General features: G+C 36.6%; 1 protein-coding gene across 2 annotated transcripts in view; it reads right to left on the bottom strand.

Annotated features, from left to right (window-relative positions):
• The window catches only part of Malrd1 (MAM and LDL receptor class A domain containing 1), a 584,432-nt gene that overhangs the window by 175,923 nt on the left and 393,836 nt on the right, over positions 1 to 14,673 (bottom strand). For both annotated transcript variants that reach the window (XM_037205982.1, XM_037205981.1), the window contains one exon: positions 6,174 to 6,302. In XM_037205982.1, the coding sequence (XP_037061877.1) occupies positions 6,174 to 6,302 (129 nt within the window). The remainder of the gene's footprint in view (positions 1 to 6,173; positions 6,303 to 14,673) is intronic.

Here is a 14,673-nt window from a genome sequence, read left to right as displayed (position 1 = left end):
TTTGACTTAAGGCCCACTCCAAGAGATGGAATCCATACCTGATACTGCTTGGGTGATCAAGAATGTGAAAATAGATAGCCTAGGGACCTAGGAGAAAACCAAATACTACTCTTCTAAAATAGACCAAAAAAAAAAAAAAAGACATAGCAATAAAATGATTCCTAAAAACATTCTGCTCTACTCATAGATCAGGGCCTTTCTCAGCAATCATCAGAGAACTTCCTCCTATAAAAGATGGGAACTAATATAGAGACCCACAGCCAGACGTTATGCAAAGAAAGAGATCTCAGAACACCCATCCCTAAATCGAATATTTTCAACAAATCCTCCCCCTCAGGGTTCAGGGAACCCCACAGAAGAGACCACAGAGTCTAAGAGCTGGAGGGTGGAGGGATGGGGGAGGGATGGAGGACACCAAGAAAACACTTACAGAAACTGAGGCCATATGCACAGAGGCTGCACTAGTCCTTTGCATATATATTATGGCTTCCAGTTTAGTGTTTTTTGTGCAATTCATGAGTATGTATCCTAATGGGTCTCCATTTTTTTTGTAAATTCTCTTGAACTTTGTTATCTTTCTGTTTTTTTTCCAATTTCAGTGTGTATTTGTTTTATCTTTTTATTTTATTTTATTTATTTATTAGAAGTCTGTTTTCTAATAAGAGAAAGAAAAGGAGCAGAATTGGATGGGTGTGGAGGTGGGAGGAACTAGTAGAGGAGGTGAAAACTGTAATCAGAATATACTATGTGAGGAAAAAAATCTATTTTCAGTAATAAGAAAAGAAAAAAGAAAAATTCAAATGAGGGCAAACAATGAAACAGAAGATGCTCATATGACCACTCTCAGAATATTAAACCAACTTACCATTCAATTCAATATATTCAATGCAAAGATTTATTTAATATATTGAGTTAATTCTTATAGACCTCTATAGGATGAATGACATGTTTACTACACAGATGAGGAAAATGAATCTCTGAGAATGTAAATAATTGTAGCTCTTGGTTTTAATTTAATTTAGTTAATTTAACCTAAATAACTGAGGGTCTTAGTCAAAATAAAGACTTCATTTTAATAACTCCAAATTCAATTCATTCTGTTTATTTGTCTAAATATCATTTATGTTATTCATAGTAAGATATGTAGTTAAATGAAAGAATCCACATTTCATACCTACAATGCATCTATAAAAAAATTGAAACAAATATCAGTGAATTAAACTTTGAAAATAAGTATAACACCTATCTGCATGAGTGCTCTTTAAGGATGTGAACAAAATCTTTCAAGTTTTTTGAGCAAATCACCTGTGTCATTGATAACACATTGCTTTTATGCAAAAATGTAAATACTCCTTTCAGTAGATCAACAAAATTGTAAATAACATTTGTCATATGAGTATATAGTTCATTTAGTTTCTGAAAACCAAGATCACATCCATATATTATCAAATCAATACCTCAACTATGGGAAAAGTAAAATTATGTAGTCAGTCTGACAGTAAAGCAAAAAGAAAATAGTCGCAATTTATATTTGAATAATCAAAATATTAAGTATTATCTCTTGTTTATAAGTCTAGATGTATATTGCATATGCAAATTTGTGCATCTTACATCATGCATGCATGTGTATGCATACATACACACACATTCTCCATTTGTATTGTACAAATAAATAGTAGTAAACTCATTGATAGTATTTGTTACAATTTAAAGTTAAACTAGGAAACTTCATTATGAAAAACTTTAATCATAAAAATCAAAGAACATTATAATTCAATGTAATATTGTTTCCACCTGATTTTTTTTCATAATAGAAATTGATGTTTAGAAGCCTAAGATGCCTTATTTATATTTAGATATTTGGGTTTTTTTATTTCTAACACATACTATGAACAGAAATTCATATAAGAATTTAATGTTTATATAAATATTTTAATACATATGCTAAATTAAAGAAAGGCAACTTAATATTAGTGGTGTTTAGATTAGATTGTCTTCTTGATATAATCTAGAGTCACTTGAGAAGGCAGTCTCAATGAAAGGTTGTCCACATTAGGTTGACCTATAGGACATCTGTGGAAGATTATCCTAATTTAGTTAAATTGAGAAGTTAGCTGACTCCAATTTAGTTAAATTGAGAGGAGCCAGCCCAGTGCGGGTAGAATCCGTCCCTAGGCAGGGGCATTCTAAACTTATAAGATAGAGAAAATGAGCTGAGCACTAAGCACACATACTTTCATTCTCTTTCTGCTCCTCACTGAGGATGTAATGTGACAAACTGCCTCAAGTTCTCGATGCCATGCCTTCCCAAGTATTTTGTAATAGCAACAGACATGAAATTAGAACAATGTAGAGTCCTTTATATTAACACGACAATGGCATTTATTTCTACTCAATTACATATGTCAAAGGTACTGTGTTCAAATTATTGTTCTTTTAGATTTTACACAAATTAATCCACCTTTCTATTGAATACTGGTGATTCCTAAATTCTCTACTCATTACGTCTTTTGGAGAAAAAAATGTGAATTTACAAATGTCTTAGAGCATTCTTTTAGAACCTTATTGGAATTATTTCCTTGCAAATACTGCCAAAAATACTTTTTGCTCACTAAAAGTAGTTAGAAATAGTTCAAGAAGCTAATATTCAGTAAAAGTTTAAAATTTACATAAAAGAACTCCTTGGTTAATATAATTTATATGATATCAATATTGTAATTCTACAGCATTTGTAATTCAATATGTAATTTATGAGAATTCTTTTCACTTTTTGCACTTTAATTTAAAATTAAAACATTTGCATAGCCAAGCATGGTGGCACACTTCTTTAATCCTAGCACTTGGGAGGTAGAGGCAGATGGATCTCTGTGAGTTCAAAGCCAGGCTGGTCTACAAAGTGAATTCCAGGGCAGCCAGGCTACAGAGAACCCTGTCTTGAAAAACCACATACATGCACATGCACACACACACACACACACACACACACACACACACACACACAGAGAGAGAGAGAGAGAGAGAGAGAGAGAGAGAGAGAGAGAGAGAGAAACATTAGCTAAATATTGAAACCATCATGTTAAGTGAAATAAGCCAGCAACAACAAGATACGCTTTACATGAAGTTCTTAAATAAGGCACATAGAACACACCAGTTCACAGACAGTTAATGAATGCTGGTTGTCCTGGGCTGTGATTTTAGGGAGTTTATGTTTAATAGATAATTTCCAAGTTTCTAAAGATTCTAGAAATGGATATTGGTGATGATTGGACAGCAGTATAAATATGACTAATTTCACTATAATCTATATTTATAATGACTTAAATGCAAAATTTTCTTTTATGTTCTTTTTAAAAAAAGAATTAAGAAATAAACACAACCATAAAAGTGGGGGGAAATAAGTGCTGCAGAATCATTGTCACTATTAGATCTCAGGAATGAAAAATATTCCGAGTTAAACAAACAAAACTACTGGTCTGGAGAAAATAGTAGCAACAAAATGACTTCTAATGATATTTATTTATGCTCATAGATCGGTGTCTTATCCATCCATCATCAGAGAAGCTTCCTCCTGCAGCAGATGGGAACAAATACAGAGACCCACAGCCAGACATTACACAGACTTTGGAACACACAGCTCTAAATGAGATTTTTCCATTAAATGCTTCCCTTCAGAGCTTAGAGAACCCCTCAGAAGAGGAGGCAGAAAGAGTCAAGGAGACTGAGGGAATAGAGGACACCAGGAGAACAAGGCCCTCAAGGAGCAAAGTTCTTACAAATTCACAGACTGAAGCAGAAAGCACAGGGCCTTCACAAGTCTGCACCAGGTCCTCTGTAAAATATATATATATATATATATATATATATATATATATATATATATATATATATATATATATTATACAGTATATATATGTATATATACTGTAGCTTATAGCTCAACACTATTATGGGACTCCTGGATGTGTAAATGAGTGGGTCTTTGATTCTTGTGCCTTCTCTTTGGATCTTTTATTTTTCTGTTGGCTTGTTCTTTCAAACTTTGATGTGATGCTTTTTATTTAACTTATATTTTATTTTGTTATTTTTTTAAGAGAGAAAGCTAGAAAGAAATTTGTTTATGTGGCATCCTGTCTTCAATAATATCATTAGTTCTCATCTCCCTGTGGTATAGGGTATATTTGCAAGTACAGTGCTTTTATCTCTTTAAATCTAGGCTAGACTGTTAATTTACTTGGCAATCACCATGGGTTGCCTGTGACATTTGGAACATCTACAGTTAAGTGAAATGAGCTTTGGTTAGATCTCTTGTGTCTCTTGAATGGGGGTTCTATGAGGATCAATTCTAATAGAAGCCAGTACCCTATAAGATGACTTTTCTGTCCTATGTGGTGGCCATAGTATGTGAGTACAATCATATGTCTTACACATAGTGGATAAGATTCTATACAAGGTAAGGCACAGAGACCAGAGTATTAGTTGTCCAAGTTGAGAGAAGAAGAAACTGTCACAGAGCTTATTGTCCAGTTTTCATTCAATCTATCTTCCAAAGTGAATTATCAACTCACAAAGTGACCAAATCTGAAGCTGTTGTCTGCTGGAGATATCTTTCTGTTTGTTGTGAATATGTTGCTCTGACAGATTAACAAATAAAACACTGGCCAGTAGCCAGGCAGGAAGTATAGTATAGGTGGGATAAGTAGAGAGGAGAATTCTTGAAAGTGGAAGGCTGAGTGAGGAGACACTGCCAGCCACCATCATGGGAAGCAAGATGTAAAGTACCAGTAAGGCACAAGCCATGTGGCAACTTATAATTAATAGAAATATGTTAATTTAAGATATAAGAACGAGATAGCAAGGAGCCTGCCATGGCCATACAGTTTATAAGTAGTATCAGTCACTGTGTGTTTACTTGGGTCTGAGCGGCTGTGGGCCCGAGCGGGACTGGAAAAAACTCCAGCTACTGTTATCAGGACCACTAGCTTTTGGGGTAGCTTATTTATGGCAAACTATAATCACAATAGACACCCTGTGTAGTATCAAGACTCCATGTTGATGAGCTGTTCAGAGCTCCACTTCAATGGTGGAATATCTACCTATTATGTACAAGGCCCTGATTTTAACTAATAAATGTGAAACAGACAACAATGAAAAGATTCTATTTGGAGGCAGGCATAGATGCACAGGCCTGACATTTTAGAACACCAAAAAGTAAAGGCATGAGAATAACTAACAGAGGATCAAGTTGGGCAATTTTCCAGTAGGATTTGGTATGGAAGTTTGGCAGTAATATGCACAGAAAAAACTGAATTTAATGTCTGGTACTTTCAAGCTACGAACTTTTTATTTTTTGCACTTAAACTTTAATTTAAAAAATGAAGGGGAACTTTTAGTGCTAATACAATATAATTGATGAAAATTATATTTACTTTTTTCTATCTGATCTATAAATAAACCATTTTTGAGAGAAGAATTCTGAAAGAAATGCAGTTGATAAAAGCAAATGCGCAATGGATATAGCTTGTTTATTGTCTTGTAGTTCTGACCTATCCTATAGTTCTGCACAAACATATGATGGTGACATTTTGGAGTGTGATTCCATGGAGTTTCCTGTACAGAAGTAAAAGGGATGAGAAGGCTGCTGTTTGGATATTCTTGTAGAGAAGTTGGGGTGGTATTTGACAATCTAAATTTAGTTTTATGAATGAAAAGAGTACTATTATTAGTATTAGTATTACTAATCTTTGTGTGCATATTGATGAGAGGTGGACCTATTCCCATGTGTGAATATATTGTGCATGTTCCATGGGACCAGTGTGAAAGGTCAAAGGGTAAGCTCGGGTGTCCATGGATTTCATTTTACACATTCAAAACAGGGTGTCTTGCTCTTTTCCCCTATGTATTTCTGGCTGACTAGCATACCTGTTTCTGAAAATTCTTCTTTGCCTCTCATCTTCCCTTATGAGCACTAAGAGTAGAGACATAAACATACTACAATGGTCAATGGCTAAGTTTATGTGAATTCTAAGGATTCAAACTCAGGTCTTCACACTTAAGGGAAATGATTTATGAGCCATCCCTCTAGTCCCCCAAAAGAAAATTTGTTCTGATCCATCCATGCCACTAGAGAAACACTGAGCTGACCAGACCACACAGTGGCAGGCAGATGCACTCACCGCAATGAGCTTCATCAGACCCGTCAGAGCAATCAGGCTTGTAGTCACAAACGAGGTGGGATGCAATGCATTTCTTGTCCTGGCACAAGAAGTCTGTGACTTCTGAGCAAATCTCAGTGGTTTCTCCAACTATAGAAAACAGAAACAAAATCAGCATTGACTCAATATTGTCATTCCAGTTAAAGATGGTTGGTTGGTACATAGATTTACCATTGTAAAATTAGTGACTTTTGGTAACTGCCCAGTGTTGACTTCTGGACAACCTCCTACCTTTCCTTATACCTCCAGTTATTCATACCATTATACAACACATGTATTTTCAGGAAATACATTTGCTTCAAAGAAGTTCGGCATAGGTAGTCAACACATGCAGACCACTGTCACCACCCACCTCCCTCCCACCCTGCCTATACCAATTATTTTAAACCTGTTTGTGACCTGCTGCTATTCACCAGGGCAGTCCTCACAAGAATAGGTTTGAAACTATCCATAGGAGCCGAGTGGACTCAGCAGTGGGTACAGAACTGGGAACAGTGGCTCCTTTTCTCCTAGAACTATCAATAACCAGTGGTTCAGAGGACAGGGGTAGGATGTATCTTTCAGCCTTTTAAAGACTGATTATTTCCCTTTAAATAGACTGAACATCTATTTTAAGTGTCAAATATCCATTGTTGTTGTGGGATCAGTTTCATTTCATAGAACCTTTCTCCTAAGCTCTGCAGTTAAATTGTGTCTTTTTTCCCCCATTGGTTGATGGTATTTTTCTTTTTTTTTTTTAATTTTTTAATTTTTTTTTTATTTTACAATACTATTCAGTTCTACATAATAGCCACAGATTCCCGTGTTCTCTCCCTTCCTGCTCCCCTCCCCTTCCCCCAGCCCACCCCCCATTCCCACCTCCTCCAGATCAAGGTCTCCCCCGAGGACTGGGATCGACCTGATAGACTCAGTCCAGGCAGGTCCAGTCCCCTCCTCCCAGATTGAGCCAAGTGTCCCTGCATAAGTCCCAGGTTTCAAACAGCTAACTCATGCAACAAGCCCAGGACCTGGTACCACTGCCTAGATGCCTCCCAAACAGATCAAGCCCATTGACTGTCTCACCTATTCAGGGGGCCTGATCCAGTTGGGGGCCCCTCAGCCTTTGATTCATAGTTCATGTGTTTCCATTCATTTGGTTATTTGTCCCTGTGCTTTATCCAACCTTGGTTTCAACAATTCTCGCTCATATAAACCCTCCTCTTTCTCACTAATTAGACTCCCAGTGCTCCACCCGGGGCCTAGCCGTGGATGTCTGCATCCAGATTCCTCAGTCCTTGGATGGGGTTTATGGCACAACTATTAGTGTGTTTGGCCATCCCATCACCAGAGTAGGTCAGTCCCGGCTGTCTCTCGACCATTGCCAGCAGTCTTTTGTGGGGGTATCTTTGTGGATTCCTGTGGGCCTCTTTAACTGTTTGTTTCTTCCTTTTTCTCATGTGGTCTTCATTTACCATGGTCTCCTATTCCTTGTTCTCCCTCTCTTTTTTTGATCCAGCTATGATCTCCCTCTCCCTTTCCCTGGACCCTCGCCCTTTATTGCTCCCACTCATGTCCAGGCTGTTCATGTAGATCTCATCCATTTCTCCGTGTCTTTCTTGGGGTCCTGTTTTCCAGGTAGCCTCACTGGTGATGTGAGTAGCAGTCCAGTCATCCTTGTTCCACATCTAGCATCCTCCTATGAGTGAGTACATACCATATTTGTCTTTCTGAGTCTGGGTTACCTCACTCAGGATGATTTTTTCTACATCCATCCATATGCCTGCAAACCTCATGATGTCATTGTTTTTCTCTGCTGAGTAGTATTCTATTGTGTATATGTGCCACAATTTATTTATCCATTGTGGTGGTATTGTGTTCCCCAAAATATCGTGTACCTTAATAAACTTATCTGGGGTCAGAGAACAAAAAAGCCACTAGTTAGGCTGTGATAGCACACGCCTTTAATCCTAGCATTCCAGAGACAGAAATCCCTCAGGATCTCTGTGAGTTCAAGGCCACATTGGAAACAGCCAAGCATGGTGACACACGCCTTTAATCCCAGAAAGCCAGCCTTTAATCCCAGAGAGTGGTGGTAGAAAGCAGAAAGATATATAAGGCGTGAGGACCAGAAACTAGCAGCATTTGGCTGGTTAAGCATGTGGCTGGTTAAGCTTCAGGCTTTCGAGCAGCACAGTTCAGCTGAGATTCATTCTGGATTGAGGACACAGAAGCTTCCAGTCTGAGGAAACAAGACCAGCTGAGGATCTGGCCAGGTGAGGTTAGCTGTGGCTTGTTCTGTCTCTCTGATCTACCAGCATTGACCCCAATAACTGGCCTCAGGTTTGACTTTATTAATAAGAACTTTTAAGATTTCTGCTACAATCCATTCTTCAGTTGAAGGGCATCTAGGTTGTTTCCAGGTTTTGGCTATTACAAACAATGCTGATATGAAGAGATAGCTCAGCCATTAAAGGCTAGGCTCACAACCAGAAATTGTGTCTTTTACCTGAAGGTTTCACATACTTTTTATGTCCCCATTCCTTTTCACATGCTATCTCCTCTCCTAGTGTGATGTTCCCATGCGGGGTCCTGAATCGTTTGCTGCTCAAGCACAAAATCAAAGAAACAATTTGTTTCTTGTTCACTTGTCTGGGTCATCTTTCTCCTAGGTCTGACACCCTTGATTTCATCTCATGTAAGAGCAGTTTGATTCCTGTATTTGAATTATTTCCACTTCTCTAAGCAATGTTCATAGTTCCTTCTCTACACTCTAAGCTCGTTATAGTCTACTGGGCCTAACACATCCTTTAATATATAATTGGTAACTAATAAGTACAGGTTATAATAACTGAACTCATACTGCTTTCATTAAAGGGGAGTTAATAGATATTCATAGAATCATCAAAGTATTTATATTTTTAAAATTCCATTGTTATAGATACATAGACAAATGACATTTCACAGCTTAATAATAGCTTTAAGTTTTAAAATTATTTTTTAAATGGTCATCAACAACATAACGAAACCTAGAAATGTCTTTATTGCATAGACCAATGGTTCTCAACCTTCCTAATGCTGAGGCCCTTTAATACAGTTTCTCATGTTGTGGTACCTTCCAACCATAAAATTATTTTGTTGCTACTTTATAACAGTAATTTTGCCACTGTTATGAATAGTAATGTAAATATCTGATATATAGGATATATGATATGTGACCCCTGTGAATGGGTCATTTCACCCCCAATGGGTTTGCAACCCACAGGTTGAGAACCAATGACGTAGATGATTATGGACTGGTATGCCTGAGGCTAGGTTGATTTACTTAATTTTAGGTTGGATTTCTGTGAGTGAAAAGACAAAAATTTGTAGACTCCATTTTAGTGCATTCCTATTCCCTTTGAGCCATCTTTCTGCTGCAATAGCTAACCCCTGTACCACTTCCACAAATAACTACTAATGAAATAAGATGGTGCAAAGATGAAGAAGGAAGGGGAGGCAGGCTAGTCCTACAGTCAACAATTCAACTATGTGCTCAGAGGTCATGTTAACTCTAGAAACTTTGTTACATTACCTAATTAACTCTAGTGAGAATTTATAGTGAACCCAGCACAGAATATGAACACTCTTTAGTATGCAAGTCTATGCCATTGGGATTCTTTTTTTTCTATGCCATAGGATATGAATCTATATAATTACTCCATGGGGTAAATGTGTTTTGACTTTGAACTGTAAATAACTGTTGCTTTAATTATTTAAAATACAACAAGTGCACTAAATCTTTGAATAAGGCTTATTTTTTTCAACCAATATGATTTAAAAAAGCTATTGATTTGGGTTACAAATGTGTGAAATGAAAGATATTCTCACATATCCTACAGTTGATAATAACAGAAATGGAAGATCATCATTGCTCAGAATAAAATTTAAAATGATCTGAGTAGCAGCACATGGCATCTAAATAAAACAAGACTTGGTAGTTATCCAACTAATATAATAGCTTGACAGAGTTCATTTAGTGTTGTTCATATTTTAGGCCTAACCATTTGCTATTAGATAACCTATCTGGAGCTATTCCAGAAGATTCATTCTCCTTCTCTCGGCAGCCATTCACTGCCTATAGCTCTTCATCTTGGTAGAGCATTGTGAGATTTCTCCCATCCATATTGCCATGCCAACTCCTGTTGGCATTGTGTGGGTCTTGTTGAGGTCATTTTCATGGGTGCAGCTCCTTATAATAAATAGCCGATACTATCTCACAACAGTCACCATGGTCCTCTGGCTCTTGCAAACTGTCTTCCCCTTCTTGCATGATGTTCCCTGAGACTTATGTGTAGGGTTTGTCATGTAGATGTGTCATTTAGTCTACAACTGATCAAATGGAGAGAATAATTGATAATGGGTTCCCAACCCCAGTGAATTATTTGTGAGTCTTTATATTAATAGCTGTGCACTGCAAAGAATAGCTTCTCTAGTGTGGGCTGAGAGTTGGACTACTCATAGTCTAAAGATAATAACTTAGAGGCAGTTTATTACCATGTCCATTTAGCAAAATGACTGCACTAAGTTCTCACCTAGGGGCTGTGACTCGACCAGTCATAGAATCATTTGAAGGCATCCTGTTTCCTGCTTTATTCATTTTTGCTATGTACTGTGACTGGCAAATCCATTAAATTGATATCTTTGTTTATATCCAGGTATTTTATTATTGAGCAGCCAGTTCTTGAGGAGATTTTATCCATAATTATATTCAGATAAATAAAATGAAAATGTTCTAACAGCTACAACATCAAACTGTTCACCTCCATGTTAGTTAGTCTTGCTTGAAAAGTGGGAAAGGACTATATTAATAATCAACAACATGTAATAAAATAAAAACAATCTCATATTCAAGGAAATTGATGGCTTTTCCAAAAATGTATGATTCTAGGATCCCTCAGACTTTTATGCCACTACTGGGCTTTCATGAAGTAAAAGGCTTTTCAAACTCTGATTCAAAACTTTTAATTAGTCTGGTTTGTATATTATTTTTGTAGTGAGATTACTTCAACATAATAGTACGTAGTTTTCAATTTACATGCAAATTTCAGGGTCAAACCATGATCAACTTAGAGTTTTTCCTGAATAAAATGGATATAAACACTTCTCTTCAAAGTACAATATTGTTTTGACCCTTTCAATGAACTTTTTTATATTTGGAATATGCATAAAATTTTTATCTGAAAGAATTATTTGATATCATATTTCAATCAGATCCCCAGATATTACTAGGCTTACTGAGGAATGAGGATAAGTTTTGAAACTGGGACACTGGCATATATTATGTTTCATTTTAACTTTATAACTAGTAACAAATATATTATAAACAAAAAAGAAATTTTGGGGAAAAAAAACATTTAATTAAATCTTTTAACCTCCGTGAATATAATCTACCCAAATTTTATAATTTAATTAATCTTCTTGAGCCTCAGTTTTCTCATCAGACAAATGGACATTCTGTAATTCATATGTGAATGGAACAGGTAGGTGGGCATCAAATGATCCAATGCATAAGCAAGCTTCAGTTTATGTTTCAGGTCTGATAAATGTTTTATCACTACTATTTTTCTACATTTACTTATGAATTTTTATTCCTGTCTTCCACTTAACTTTAGTCTTTATATCTTAAAAATTACTTCCTGTACGATTTAACTAAGGTGAAAATGCAGGGCTTATAAAACAACTGCATAACTTTAAAAAAAATTATCCTGAATGTCCTGATCATTTTACCTCCATCATAATTCCCAGCACAAAACATTGTTTCCAAAAATTTTTTAAATCCCCCTTTACTTTGGGGGCTTACAAATACTTGGTTATGATGGTATTTTATTTGTACTAAAATGTGATTTTAATTATATGTTAATAAATAAAGTTGCCCTGGGGTCAGAGTTATTAGAGCCATAGCAAGAGCATGGCGGTGTGGCATACACTTATAATCCCAGCACTTGGTAGGCAGAGCTAGGTAAGTCTCTGTGTGTTCAGGGATACAGCCAGCATTGGAGACATATGCCTTTAAGACCTGGAGGACTGTACTTACAGGCTGTGACGAGACAGTCATGTGTTTGGGTTTACAACCAATGAGAAGGCAGAACAGAAAGACTATATTAAAGACAAACACACAGGAAGTAGGTCTCTTTCGGAGAGGTAGGACCACCGCAGGAGGAAGGGTAAGGTTTTAGCTCTGAGCTCTGATCTCTTCTTGGCTTTCTCTTTTACATTGGCTCTGTGGTTCTTATTTAAGACAGTTGGTTACATCTACACTTAGTCTTCACATTATTTTTCAATAATAGTAGCCAGATTCTTGGTGATGACTTCAGGGAATGGCATTACTGTACTTGGTGAATGTTCATCATGACAGAAAGCACTGATGGTCAGAATGTCAGCATCAGCAGGTTGAAAACAGAGAAGTGCTCTACAGTAAGCAATACTGTTACTAATGTGATTGTGGTGAAACAAGACTTGTTACATAGGGAGCACTTTCCTGGAAATCAGGTTACTGCCTTCACAGGATGCCAGAGACTCAGGGAAGTGGCAGACTTCTGAATGTCAAGGCCTTGGTACCCTGTTGAGGTCTTCAGTGGTTCTGATGAGGGAAGATCTTTTCCCTCTTTCGTATACTCCCCTCCTTATTGGAAAACCACATGTGGCGATCGGAGAAAGCTGAACTAATCAAACTTCATTTCAATGTGTTTGTAGTTTTAAATATATAGGAGATAACTTTCAATCTCTGATTCTACTCCCCAAAATATATGCAAGCTTAAGTTAATTTACATAAGGATGATCTAGAGATACATTAACAAGATTTAAAAAGAAATTAGTTGGGGATAAAATTACTAATTTTTTAATACTTCCATTTCTTTTTCCATTTTTAATCGTTCAAATTACATATTAATCTTACTATAGATTAAAAGAACCTTTTTAATACTTTGGATGATGCTTCTACTTAAAGCAATTAAAAGACTGAAAGCATCATCTAGCCAGATGAATTCCTGTGAGTCTCAGATAATCAGGATAATCACCTAATTCCACGTTTGAGCTTCCACCAGAATGGGACAATTAAGAGAATTCTAATTAACCACTGAGAAATCAGCAACGAAAATAAATCCAGGGTATTCCCTTGAGCAGAGCACAATGGATTAAGAAAGAAATATGTAGATGATGCAGCTAGGGAAGCAAAATGTATCAGAGCTTTGTAAGGGAAAAAATTAAAGAAACACAAGAGAAAAACTCTCAAAAGACTGGATGAGGTCACCAGGCCAAAAAATACAAATGTGGCACATGCTTTCTCATAGATATTCTCTGGCTTCAACTCTTTGCGTTGTGTGTTTAACTTGTGGAATGTAGTAAACTATAAATGGACTGAAGGGTAAATATCTAGGGCTGGGGCTTGCAGAATATAGATAAAATGGAAATCGTGACTGGAGTACTGGAGAAAGAAAGGTTCAATCAGGTAGTAGAATGATGGAGATGGGAGAATGAAGGGGCGGGGGAAGGTCAACCAAACAGAAATGTACATACAGAACTGACTTGGGAACCTGTGATCTTGAAATTCAAGGAAATCATATAATGAGAGGGTTGAGTAGAACAAATATGAAATGAAAGACTATCAGTTTGGGGGACATTCTGGGGGCTGATGGTTTAAGCAGGGATGGGAGCAGAAGAGATGAGGAACAGAAGAATAGGGAGTGAATTAAGTTAAACTAACATCATGTGAAGAAGCTTTATGAAACTCACTACTTTATAAAATTATTTAAAATATAATTTACAAAGCAGACTTAAAGAGGAATACCCTACATGGGTGAACAATGCTGCTCCCAGAAACTTAGAATAGTAATGAAAATCTCAGTGGCAAGTATAGGTTATGGTTATTGCCCTATGAGTTATATGTCAGGGAGGCTCCAGAGGCATCCAAAATAACACAGGCTATTGCCATTGCTCCTTATTGCCAACTATAAGTAGCTGGTAAGATCCTATTGTTGAAGACACCACACATATTGGTTGTAGGATATAGCAGAATAAATCTTGAACTGACCAGGAAACTCTCTCCCTGTTGGATGGCTTTCATAGTACTAGTAGGTGCTTTGCAAGTTACTCAAAATGGGAGGGGAAGACATCCATGGTCTTACTTAATTCTGGACCATTACCAATACATTACCAACTTGCCAGACAAATGGACTCACTGGTACAATAGTGAGAGGATTGTTTATGGAAGGAACTAACCACTCTCTTAATTGGATAGGAGGCATCTCTACTAGAGGGAATTCATATCTGATAATGTAAACACCATGGATAGGGAAGTCGTAAGTCCAAAGAAAACTTTATTGCTGTTCTTTGCTTTTAATAGTCATAGTGTCAAAATGCCTTCTAAATATTTATTTTATTTTATAACCATATATTTGTATGAGTCAGAGAAGTTCCTTTTTACAGTGGGCAATAGTTAATACAG

This window comes from Peromyscus leucopus, chromosome 5 (genome assembly GCF_004664715.2).
Source record: "Peromyscus leucopus breed LL Stock chromosome 5, UCI_PerLeu_2.1, whole genome shotgun sequence".
Lineage (NCBI taxonomy): Eukaryota > Metazoa > Chordata > Mammalia > Rodentia > Cricetidae > Peromyscus > Peromyscus leucopus.
This window is presented reverse-complemented; position numbering and strand designations above follow the sequence as displayed.